Source organism: Dromaius novaehollandiae, chromosome 1 (genome assembly GCF_036370855.1).
Source record: "Dromaius novaehollandiae isolate bDroNov1 chromosome 1, bDroNov1.hap1, whole genome shotgun sequence".
In the NCBI taxonomy this organism is placed as follows: Eukaryota; Metazoa; Chordata; class Aves; order Casuariiformes; family Dromaiidae; genus Dromaius; species Dromaius novaehollandiae.
The window spans coordinates 1,484,505-1,496,894 of NC_088098.1; the positions used below are offsets into that span (position 1 = coordinate 1,484,505).

At 43.4% G+C, this 12,390-nt stretch overlaps 2 protein-coding genes across 3 annotated transcripts in view; one reads left to right on the plus strand and one right to left on the minus strand.

The window, feature by feature from the left end:
* LOC112994770 (store-operated calcium entry regulator STIMATE-like) overlaps positions 1-12,390 on the plus strand; it is a 58,666-nt gene that overhangs the window by 40,288 nt on the left and 5,988 nt on the right. The window lies entirely within an intron of this gene.
* The window catches only part of ITIH5 (inter-alpha-trypsin inhibitor heavy chain 5), a 50,584-nt gene continuing 39,673 nt past the window's right edge, over positions 1,480-12,390 (minus strand). The window contains exons 10-14 of the mRNA XM_026119355.2: positions 9,567-10,120; positions 9,127-9,177; positions 7,915-8,031; positions 5,456-5,833; positions 1,480-4,164 (exon numbers count right to left, since the gene is read on the minus strand). Of these exons, the coding sequence (XP_025975140.2) occupies positions 3,875-4,164; positions 5,456-5,833; positions 7,915-8,031; positions 9,127-9,177; positions 9,567-10,120 (1,390 nt within the window). The 3' untranslated portion in view covers positions 1,480-3,874. The remainder of the gene's footprint in view (positions 4,165-5,455; positions 5,834-7,914; positions 8,032-9,126; positions 9,178-9,566; positions 10,121-12,390) is intronic.

A 12,390-nucleotide genomic window follows, 5' to 3' on the forward strand; every position in this document is an offset into this window, starting at 1 on the left:
AAGCAGATATAGTGGTAATGAGACAGGCCCTGCTCTAAGCACTGTCTCTTGGACTGAGCCAGAATCCACTGAACTGAAGGAGAAGACCCAGGTGAGCTGTAGACATGTGTTCCTGTTCATTGCAAAACAGTCCCCTGAAGTGTTGGGCAGGAGGTATCTTCCCCCTACCCCTTCCCTCCTCTGTTTTCCCAAGAAAATCTGCTTTAATAAGGAGTAGAAAATAAAGGGTTTGGATTTTCTAACTTGGATGGCTTTAGTCCTTTAAAAGTTAAGCTGAAATTGTGTGAAGTCTTTTCCGATTTCAAAGTAGTTTACAAGCATTAGATGCGAATCAAAGTTTTGCATGCCCCTTAGTGAACTAGACATGCTTGGCTGCACTTGCAGCTGTGCAGCCTCACTATGTGTATGTGGAAATTAAGTCCCTTTTTGTTTCTTCCTTGCTAATAGCAAAGGGTCAAAATCATACTTGTTCCAAGAGCAATTTGTTATGCTAGCACAAATGGCACACAGCTTGGGATTTATATTGCCTAGATTTTAGAGATAAGTTTCACAATGCAGCTCCTGCTTGTCTGGCAGGGCTCTGGGCTGATGAGGGCTGGCATAATTCCTGTGTTGTCTGTGATCTTCAGTGAAAATACTTAGGTTTTTTTGGTTGGTTGGTTTTTTTGAGGCTGGGTGAGGAGGCTCAGAATAGGCCATAGCAGGGGAAGTATGATATGGGGTAATATAGCCCCGCTGTAGCATTGTGTACCCCTGTGCTGTTTCAGGAACCCTGAATTTGGGAGTCCTGTTCCCTTTTCTTAAATGCTGGTATGTATTGCTGTCCTAGTAGCCCAGTTTTTCCCCTTGCTCTCCAAAGTGATGGCTCAGCCCTTGCTCCTGGACTATCTGAGCAGCTGGCAATCTTTAACTGCACTGCTGCAAAGTGCTCTGCAATGCTTTGGGAGATGGGAACAAATGTATGTCAGTATACTTGCACGTGCAGTTGTTGGGGTGCTCTTCCTGGAAGCTCTCTGTGCTGCCACAAAGATGTATGAGGACCAAGACTGGAACGTGTTTTCCTTCTGAGACAAGAAGTATCATTTTCCTGTCTTAAAGATGGGAGAAACTGAAGCTTATGGTCTCAACAACCTACCTTTCTCTTACTATCCTTGGGGCAGCAGAAGCATAAACTCTGGTTTCCCATGTCCGGTGCTGGTGTGTTTGGTAGCTGGATCTGTCTTCTCCACATGGCTAAATTCCCACTTCGGGAGTGAGTCCCTAGAGCCTGTTCGCCTAACGTACTTCTTGCTTCCTACCAAGTGTGCAGAGGCTGAAGAACATCACTGATCTTTAATTTTTCAGGGATTACTCCCAATTTACTGTTACGTTGTGAGTGGTTCTTTCAGCTGTGTGGTAATATGAGCTTGTCCGGCAGCACAGAACATACATACCTTTAGCTCCAAAGGTGGTTTCAACTTTGCCAAATGAAAGCTTCACTGCAGTTTCACTGTAAAATATTTATTGTGAAATGGATAACTGGAGCCTTTATGAGAACTTGAGTATACTGCTCTAGGTGCTTCGCGTGGCTGGGAAGTTGGATTTGATCATTGTTTTTTCCAGGCCCTGAATGAAATATGTTTCCTTGGCTGGGGGAAGAGGAGCAATGATGCACCTAAAGCGTTAGCAATGCATGTATATTTATATAAATACAGGAGAGATGAAAAGGGAGCCAACTGCTCCTCTTAGCAATATATTTGAACAGCAAAATGTGGGAGGAGAGTGAAGATTTCAAAGAAATCCCTTTGCAGTAAGGACAGCATGAAGGAAGACAGCTGCTGAACCCAGAACTGTCTCGAAATTCACTACCACTATCCTGCTCACCCTGTGCTAGTGAAACAGGAGGTTATTCAGGAATGGGCTGGGTGATCTTACCACCATGCTCTTGGGAGGAGGACTCAACTTCATAGAAGCTCCTGTTCTCTCACTCTCCTTCTCATGTGCATGTCAATGAACCTTAGCCTCTTTGGTTAGCGGATGCTCAGGATTACGCTGACAGTCTTGCCTTCTGTTCTCCCTTGCAAGAGAGCTGTTTCCCAAGATAGCTGGGCCCAAAGCAGTGCTTTAGCTTCACGTTTCATTCCAAAGCACATGCCTTGGCGTGAGTTTTGTGCTGGCTGAGCTTTCTATAAGGACCTTCCAGAGCACAACTGAATCTAGCTGGTTGCTCTGGGCTGTCTCCCTCTCCCCACAAGGCATGATGTGAATGCTAGCTACCTGCTCTGCTCTTACGGTTCTAGTGCTGCTAACTAGATGGCCAGGCAGCTGGAAAGCACCTGGTGCTCCAGCAGACGGACCTCCTGCAGCAACAATGTGATTTAATTTTTAAATATGCAAAAAATCAGTGATGAGGGAACCTATTTCTGTAGATCTCTGGCAACTCCTTATTTCTCTCCTAACACATGGATATAATTTAGCTGCTGAAGATACTTCCACCCCCACCCTCCTCCTTTCAGTCCTGGAAATGCAGACTATACATGAGCTCAGTTTGGTTTTGACATGTAAATTTTGTGGTTGCTGAAGTCCTCGCTGGCTGAGTTCCCTACTAAGCAAACTCCCCTGTGGCTGATGTATAACATTATTCAGTGGTGCCTCACTTTAAAATAGACCACAGCCTTGCCATTTGGGTTTGGAGGTTTCTTTTCAGAGCAGCACCACCTGCAGTGGGGGTGGTTGGCAGGCCCTTTCCTAACCTCCCTGTTGCCAAATTCCTGCAGCGTAAGGAAAGAGAAGCAGCTAGGGAGAGGGGGATGAAATTTTTCTGAAGATCTGGAGTAAATAAAGATTTCCTCCCTGATTAAAAAAGCAGCTAGGAAAGTCTAGTCTGAATTCAAGTCAGGATCTGTTTTGTGGGGTCATAAGCTCTCGAGGGTTGTGGTTCATCTCTAGAGAATTTAAATCTCTGCTAAGCAGAACTGATGCTCTGCTCAAGGAGATGGCAGCTCCCAGTGGAAACTTGGTTTTCTCTGAGGGGAAAAAAGAATCTGGTTTAAAACACTGAACCTGAAAGGTTATTTCAATTAGATGTTTCATGGAATGAGAGCTGACACCATTCCTGGCAGTGCTGAAGATCCAAGGTGCTTTTTGAACACAAGGCCTGTACTCTGAGGCAGCAATAAACCACAAGATGGTTTTCACCATTGACTAATGGGTCTGTAGTGGTTTAGAGAACACTGCTAGTGGCCAATGCAGGCCCCATCCGAAAGGCCAAGAAAGCAATACCCTCTTGAGTTTTTTTGATTTAAGGTTTCAATTTCTTTTTTTACCTTTGATGCTAATGGGTTTCTGTAGATGAATATCCACCTGTATCTCCTCTCTCTGTCTCTGTCTCTCTCTGTCTCTCTCTCTCTCTGTCCTTTTGCCAGGGAGCATGGTTGAATCAGGTGCTCCAAATCATGTCTTTGCAAAGTGTATCACTCAAGGTTGCCTCTTTAGATGTGCATCATGCTGTCTGATTTGTGCCTCACACTGGGTGACTCACCAGCCACTGGGGGTATTGCACAGACTGCTACATGGGTTTATTTTAAGGTCAGCAGTTCTCTGCACTGTTAGATACAAGTGCTGGCCCCTTTCTCCCTCCCCTCCCACTGGGGGAGCACTGATCATGCCTTTAACAGTGTCCTTAACCCTTCCCCCTCCCCTTGTCTTCGGGAACTTGATGACCCATGTTCATCTAGGATGAAAGACAGCTGATTTCCAAGGGGAAAAACCTTGGTTTCTTCGGCACCCAAAAATAAAGAAATATTCAGAAGCTGCCTAGCTCTAGAGGCTTCAGAAAGGAACCGCTGTCACACATGCTGCTGCAATGTGATACTATGATTGGTCTTAAAGGCTATTAAATCATCCCAAAGCTGGTTCCTGTGTCAAAAGGATGAGAAGCCAAGTAGTCTCTATAGCTCCCATCGATCAGTTTGTCTGCATTGTTTTTGGCAAACCAGCAGTCAACTTCCTGCTGGCCATTGTAGATCCTCCTCTGTTTCCATACAACAGGAACGAGACGTCCCTTTACTTTCAGGGTATTTGTAGGGTTTGACTTTAATGCTTCAGTTTTGTTCTGACCAGCCAGCTGATGACTCATGTTTAGAGATTCCTGAAGAAGCTTAACTTCATCGTTCAAGAACTGACCTGCAAGACAAGATAAAATTAACTCCATGAGTGGCTGTTTTGTGCCTGTTTATAGGGTGGTTTGGTTTTTTTTTTTAACAAGATGTGTTTTGAAAATTCTTAGAGTATGGGGTTGTGAAAGGCTTCTAGACTCTGCCTGCTATTGTGGAGGTCCTTCAGTTCTTTTATAAATCTCACGCAGAGATGGAGATTACAATAAAACCCTGTTTCTTTTCCACTTGCCAAGATGCAGCATTTGAGCAGAAGAGCTTTTTGAGCTTGTGGTAGTAAGGACCTTATGTTCCCCTCTGTGGGCCAAGGTTACTAGAGGATAATAGCCCATCAGCAAGAAGAAAGAAGATCTAGGCTTGAAGCTCCACGTTGCCTTCCCTTGCCTTCCTGAGGGCAAGCTTTTCAAGGCCAAATCTATGTGTGGATTTAGATACTTGTATGTGTGAGGGCCCTGAATCCAAAACTGCACTCCTGAAGGGTGGTCATCTGCTTAACCTTGGGGTGTCTCAATGTCTTAGAAACTTTGGCTTCAGCCTTAGAGTTCTGCACCTGCAGATGTCCAGAAGGACCATTATGCCTGAGCTGTTCACGCTTTAGCCTCATCAGGATCACTAAACATCAGTAGTTCTTGTTGTCTGAAACAGCCCAACCTTCTAGGTATTCTCCGACCCTACCTAAGCCTAGCTGATCTTGAAATATGGGCATGGCTCTTCTTTTATGTCACGTGTTTGAAAAGGAAGGGGAACAAGAACTACTGTTTCTTGATCCTGATCAGGCTCAGATATGAACAGCTTAGTCCTGCAAAAAAGATGATAGTCCCTCTGGACTTGTGCGGGCACAGAGGTCAAGGCTGAAAGCCAATAATGTCCAGCCATGGAATAGTTCTGAGAGTAGAGCTCTCTTTTGGGCTCTACATGGGATCTCTTGCAATACCTGTGTGCTCTCTCTCACTCTCTCTCTGTATTATTCAACCTTGTGAGCTTCTAGTCTGTATATTCTAATGAGGACCGTATTAGAAAATCATAAAAAGAGTGGAAATGTGAAAACAGGCATAGCCACGTGGCTAGGATAGTGGGAGACAGCTCATATGGAGAAAGGTCCTAGAGGAGCTGAAGATACAGGCAACAGAGAAGCTGCTTCTGAGTAGAAGCAAAAGTCTCACCTGGAAACTTAATCCCCATCTTCCTTGTTCATGACCTCCTGTCTCTGTCCATTAAAACTCTTTAGAAGGATCATTTTCCCCAGCTATCTCAATTTGCTCTCTAGTATACTGCTCTGAACTTGATAACCCATTACGTACCCAGTAGCCCATGGGAGTCGGGAGAGAGACCTTTACTGTTGGAGATGTAGAAACCCAGATGATCCCTCTGATAGGGTGCTGGGTTCTTGTAGTGGTGAATGAGGATGACAAAGCTGATTGTGTCTCGTATTGTCACGGTGATGTTGGAATTGGCAGAGATAGACACCTCGAGGCTGCTGCTCTGCACAGTGGTGCTCCGGTCACAGCGCAGAACAAGTCTTTCCCCATCATCCAGGATGATTCTGGTGGGTGTGATCTCTAGGTAGGATCTTTCTGGCTTATTGCTGAGGATAGTGATGGTGCTGAAGTAAGTCCGATGCTTCTTGTGGCCGTTGGGTGGTGCAGGAGCTCCAATTAACTGCCCATTCACAGTTACACCTTGTAGAGAAAAAGAATCAGCAAGTGAAAGTTGGAACTGAAGAACAGGCCTATTGTCTCAAAGACGCAAGCCTTGTATCTGAGATACTGATTCACTACCTCACACTTGCCTTATTTCACCTCCCAGTGTTCCAAACACTATGGCCAATGTGTTGTAAATTGATTGCTTTATACAGAGCAATTAAATTTACACAAGTTCAGAAATATTGACTTGCCCTGGAGACAGGTGCCCCTGTCCCTCACTACCTGATGTCCTTCACTACCTGAATTCTAAGAGATCTAGCCTGGGAAGCCACAAAGTATTACTATCTTGGCCAACATGTCAAAGACTGAACAGGATCTGCAGAGGGAACAGACTGACCTGCAGCAGTCTGAGGTGAAGTGCTGAACCTCCTCAGGTGGCACTGAAAGAAATTCAGGGTCTCTGTGCTGTTGCAGAGGACGACCCATAACCCTGCACTCCTGCTGGGTTCTTTCCAGCTTCACCTGTCCTGCCCTTCCACTTTGCCTCAGTTTTGCCCCAGAAGAACCATCTTTGAGTAGTCTGTGTTGCAGATCCTGCTGACTCATCTGAATCCTAGATATCCACAGCAAAACTCCCAATCATTTTGATGACTTTTGTGACTCCCTGTTCATAAAACAGTGGATCACTCCCTACAGGTCTCTGAACACCTAATAGACAGTAATAATAAGGGAGGACATTTGTGGCTATCCCAAGCTGGGTCCAAGCCATCAACACCGAGATGAAATATCTCTATATACCATCATCCCTGGGGGAAATCTTTCATTCCTGTCTTCATAGACTTAGCCTGCCAGTTCTTCTAAGGAGTCTATTCTCCCCTAGTTCATTCTGTATTTGAGCCACAGAATCAATCAGGCAGTAGTACAAATACAGTCTGGAAAGGGAGTCTAAGGAAAACATTGCCAGGAGCTGGATTTTATTCTCTAATGCAAGCACAGACATAGAAATACAGAGTCTAGACCAGTGCCATACAGAACAGAATTCTTACGATATTTTTTTTTTTTTTGGGGGGGGGGGGTTGTTTATCTCATTTGTAAAAACAAGTCTCTGCATTGTCTCTGGTTTTGATGTCCCTGCCTCCCACCGTTTTCCTGCTCAGGGTATAATCCTCTTATTAGCTGCCCTACTTAGAATTCCAGATCGGATCAGACCAGAATTTGGGCCCCTGGAGATCAAACTGCCCCAGGCAAAGCCAAACCTGAATTGTGCAGGGTTTCTCAAGGCTGTCATGATTCAGTAGCAAGTTTGGTAGCACCAAATAGCCTCAGTGTTTGATTAGCCTGTTAGGATACTTCAGAAGTGATCAGTAAGTAAATAGTAGAGAGTGAAATTCCAATAATAGAGCAACTTTTGTAAGCCCATGTTGTTACATCTTTCACTTGTGTGCTGAAGTTTCTCCATTAATGTCCTGCCTTTGCAGCCGAAAGCTGAGTCTCCTCTCTAATCTCTAGGCATGGAGTTGGCTGCATGGCTTACCCAAACCCTACATACTGAGCATCCAAAATGCCTGTGCCTGTCTGTTCAGCTGTGCTGCAACCAGCAGTCCGTACCAGGTCTAATCATCAGGAACTGAGCTCTCCAATCGAGATGGATAGAAAGGGAATCAGCGTGTCCTCATGCATTCAAGGAGGTTTCTCAGCTGTTTTACATGTAATTGAAGCTCCTTCAATTCTGGTCAATGAAGATCTGAATTAGAAATAGCTTGGATACACAGTAAAGCCAGTTCTCTCCGTGGTTAGCTCTAATCTGTTGCTAATCACTTCTGTAGATTAATCGTGTATGTAACAGTGGGCAGGCTTCCTTCTTGTTTACACTTGCTGTGAACTTACCCATAAGCCATGACATTGTCAGAGGTAAGTGCAAGAGAGTTTATCCCTCCTTCTGCTACAGGTAATATGGTGTGCATCCGTATTTCATTGCCTGGCCTGAAAGGCACTTTTTTCCAATTTCCTACAGCTTCCTTGCCTATTTAGCACCTTGGTGCTAAGTCTTATCACAACAGGGCTGACCGTGCACTTCAGTTTTCTTCTACAAGCAATTGCGTTGCTTAACTGCTTACCAGATTCCTTATGATCAGAGACCAGTCGGAGAATGTCCCCTGGTTCTCCATCAATATTGAAGCAGACAGAGAACTTTCTGGAGGGAAAATCAATGACGAAGTGAGGGTCTCCATCCGCTGACATGGAAAAGGAACAAATATGAGAGACATACACAACATTCCAGAGCCTAAGACTATAACAAAGCTGCTTTTCAAAGCAAATTTGGGCCTGTTTTTTTCTAAAACCTCCTCATTTATTGTTTTTAGAGAAGCTGGATAAGTCTGCCAGGAAACACTGTGTTTTGCTCTGGTTTTCACAAAGAGTGTTTTATTTTGCTTGTTTTTCTAATGGAAAATGTGTTTCAATGAAATATCAAACTCCAAACTATTTCAGGTAAAAATCAGAATCTTTTCTTCCTGAAATATCATTCCTTTATTTATGGGAGTCATCATGCAGGTATCTTATACTCCTGTTCTCCATAATCTGTTGGTGGACTACATCCCCCACAGCACACAAAAGTTTATCCTCTAACGAAGGACTGGTGGATAGCTACACCTCACACCTTCTTGGCCCTCAATATCAGATTGGTCCAGTCACACACAGATTTTAAACAATCCCTTGACCTTAATTTTTTAACAATCCTTGATCAATCTTCTACTATCAAGTACCAGATGGGTATCACACTGAGACAAACCAAAACTCTTGGTATGTAAGCTAAATTTGACCTTATGCAGTGAAATTCAAGTCTAAATTCATGATCTGAGCTTATTCTTAAGAGTTTAATGTATGAAAAGGATGTTAAGTAGAGCTGCAGAACAAATAGAAAAAGAGTAAAGGACTGCAGAATTGTCTTTTTTTTTTTCCTTCGGCAACTTTTTTATATTTCAGCTGCATTACTTTGTAAAAATCAAACAATATTTTACCAGTTCTAGCACTGCGAGAAAGCACTTCCTGCTGTCCTCTGCTCTACGGAAAGGTCAAAGAGGAGGATCAAATGTTGTGGCTAATCCATCTTGCTGTGTTTCCTCATATTTTTACTCATTCCTGATTCTCTCTGTATTTTATTTTTGTTTTCATTTTCCTCCCTACTCTGCAGTCTAGTAAATATAGTTGAGATGATTTACACCACAGTGACATGCAATTCCATAAATGGAGTTCTATAGTTTTCATAAGTTTCCATAAATCAACTGTTATTATCTTGGATTATAAAAGGCATTAGAACAGGCACTGACCTGAAGTTTTGGAGATTTTAATTCTTTGTTTATCTTGCTGCCTGGGTATACCTAGAAGTGGGGAGGGAAAGCTGTTACAGATACTAAGCAGCACAATCAGCCATAGAATAATAATATTCCCCAAATATTATTCAGAGAGATTGTGGGACATATTCCTGCAGCTACTTTAGGCTTCATTTAGAGCATGAAAATTCCTTCAATAGTAACTAAAGAGCAGTATGTGCTTCCAGTGGGTGAGTTAGGTGCCTAAAAGAAAGGTTTGAAAGGTCTTGCTTAAGGTCAACCAGCCCACAAATAGCAAAATCAGTGTGAAAATCCCAGCTTCCTGTTTCTCAGCCCTTGGTTCCATGGCTAGATTATCCCTGCTACCAAAGTCAGCCATGGGACAGCACGTATGTGAAAAGATTCTTACCAGCACATTGTTATCATTTCCCTCGTACCTGGTGGTGCCTTGTGTCCTTGCAAGCTCTGTAGCTTTTCACCAATGCCTTCAGTAGAAGGGCTGATATACTCCTCTTTAGGAGGTTCTGAATAGAGCCCAGCCTCTTTCATCTTCAGAAAGGTGAAGGGAGTAACAAAATTGTAAGTAAGGGCCATTGACTTGGCTTTCTCCATCAAATAGTCCTTCTCCTGTTTGTCATCACTCTTCAGCCAGGAGTTAAGCAACTCCTTGATGGTGAGGTAACTCCACGCCCTCTCAATGTAATTCTGATCACCTTTGCCATCTTCTAGGCCAGAGACACCTCTGATGTCATTTCTGCTTGGCAGGTCGACAGCCACATCTGTTTTGAGGAGGTTGTACTTCTTGGAGTTGCTAGCAGTCACCTCCACATGGAGGCTATCTGAGGTGTGGTTGATGAGTTTGCCAGCTATTATAATTTCAGAGCCATTGAAGTAGTTAGGGAAGAAGTTCTGGGTGACCTGCTCCACGTTGTCTTTAGGGTAATCAATTCGAATGTCAGAGAGAAGCGGTGTCCCTATCTCATCATAAAACCTGAAACAAACACACATTTCTCACTGTTAGTACTCTCATCCAGATGTGTGCGCACACTTGCATTTATGCATAGCCAAGGATAAGACAGACTGCCTAATATGGATCCTAAGATATTCAGGAGCAGTTAGGGCTACCAGACTTTAGGTATTTAATTTAATTTAACTACTGTATCCACTGCAATTGGGTCCTGAGAGATTGGGGAATCTCCAACCTTGGAGATTTTCAAAACTTGACAAGATCTGGGGAAAAACTCACCTAAATTTGAAGTTAGCTCTTCTCTGAGCAGGAGGCTGGATTACATGATCTCCAGAGGTCCCTTGTGACCAAAATTATTCTGTGACTCATTTCAGTTTTCAGTGTTTCTTAGGCATCTAAACAGAGACCCTTAAGTATGTTCAGAAGCATCCCAGCATGCTCTGGCAGTCACCTAACTTCCACTATAACTCAAAAGCTCTGCAAGGAGGTATCTGTGGTCACTTTGGTTTGCTTAGGAGAACCTGTCCATTAAAAGTACATTTTTTGCTCCTCATACTCACAGATTGCACTATAGTTATTTCAAAACGTAATTAGAAGAGATGCTGCATGGTTTTCTAATGGTATGATGCATAGTATTCTAATGGCTAGAGTCAGAAACTCTAGAACAAGATGCTAGTCACCCCAAAGCTGGAGAGTATCTGAACACAAAACTTTTGTATTGCTGGAAATGCTGGAAAAAGCCCTAGAAACTGCAGTTTAGGATGGGCCAGTGTGGGATGGAGAGGACTACAGTTTTCAGGGGGAGAAAGAAAGAAAATCAAGACGGCATCCCAATATACCCCATAAATGAGGACATTTCCAAGGACTAGAGGAATCCTAGCCACCAATTACAGGAAACCTGGAAGAGAAGAACTCAGGGCTACCTTATTTATGAGTCTCTGTTATGATTCCCTGAAGCAATGGCTTCTGTTGAACCACAGGGTTTAATCCTATAATGCTTTGTTAACATGACCTTTTGAAAATGCCTTGTACTGGACAGGCGGGAAAGCTTCTACAAGGGGTCAAGGCCCAAGTTTACAGTCCTGTGTTTTCCCTGCAGCAATGTATTTTTGATGGATCTTCCCAAGCAGCCCTGAGAATGCCATATTTCCCATTTAAATGTCAGCCTTCTCACTTCTTGGCAAGTCATGTGGGTCTTGTTCAGTAAATAAACAAAGAAATGGCTTCAGCCCTTTTTTTAACTTCAAGCTGCATTTACTTTTCACATCTGCTCATACAGATCGTCTGAAAGCTGGAGAGTTGCACTTTCTATTTTATCCTCTCCCAAATGAAATCCAAAGCCTGAATTGGTTGGCTTTCTTTTAAAGTCTCTGAACACTCAGCATCTTCAATGAAGAAACCTTAATATACTTTAAACTATCAATAAACGTGAGAACGTTCTGTGAAACAGCTATTGGGGTGGAACAACTAGTAGAGTGACGGATACAACCGGTCTTGTAGTGCCATGCAAGAAAATATCTGGGTAAAAAAACAATCACTGACCACAAGAATCATGAATGACATTGGCACCCATGCAAATTTTCCCAGCCAGCAGTGATTTGAATTGGCATGCAATAAATTATTGCCCCTTTTCATACTAACTTGGCACCAGACCCCAAGTGGGTTTGCCATTGCTGAGCTTGATGAAGAGTGAGCTGTTTGCACCAGTTCTTGCAATGCTGGGTTGCTGTGACCCAATCAATCATTTTTTTCAGCACATCCTTCATTTGCCAGGGAATGCCACTTGCTACCAAAACACATATTCTGAGAAGCAAATTACACAGGTAATGTGGCAGAAGGATTTATAAAATGTGGCTTAATAGCAAGAAACTCACATTGCAGTATAACCAACATAGAAAGAAAAGCTCTGGTAGAAGGTGCATGGTCTCATTTCTTCAAATAAATTAGGCATTAGCCAGGCAAAACGAGGGGTCTCTGCTGTGTGACTCCCCTTTGGTTTTCAGAGGTTCAAAACGCTACTGTTTTTTGGCTGAAAGCCAAACATTTTTACTTGGAAGTACTAACACACTGCCTGACATTTTAGACAGAGCTGTGGTTTAAATTTTCTGCCATTCCTCTCTAGGATCTTCCCTTGGACTGCAGCTCCCATCACGCTCCCTGATCTTCCATACTGAAGTGGAACATGGTCTGTGGCCCTACTGCATCATGAGGCTAACAGGACATTCTTGTTAATAGTCTGGGCCATTACGAAGAATGAGGCAATAAAGCAACTACATTATCATCCCAAGAATGAC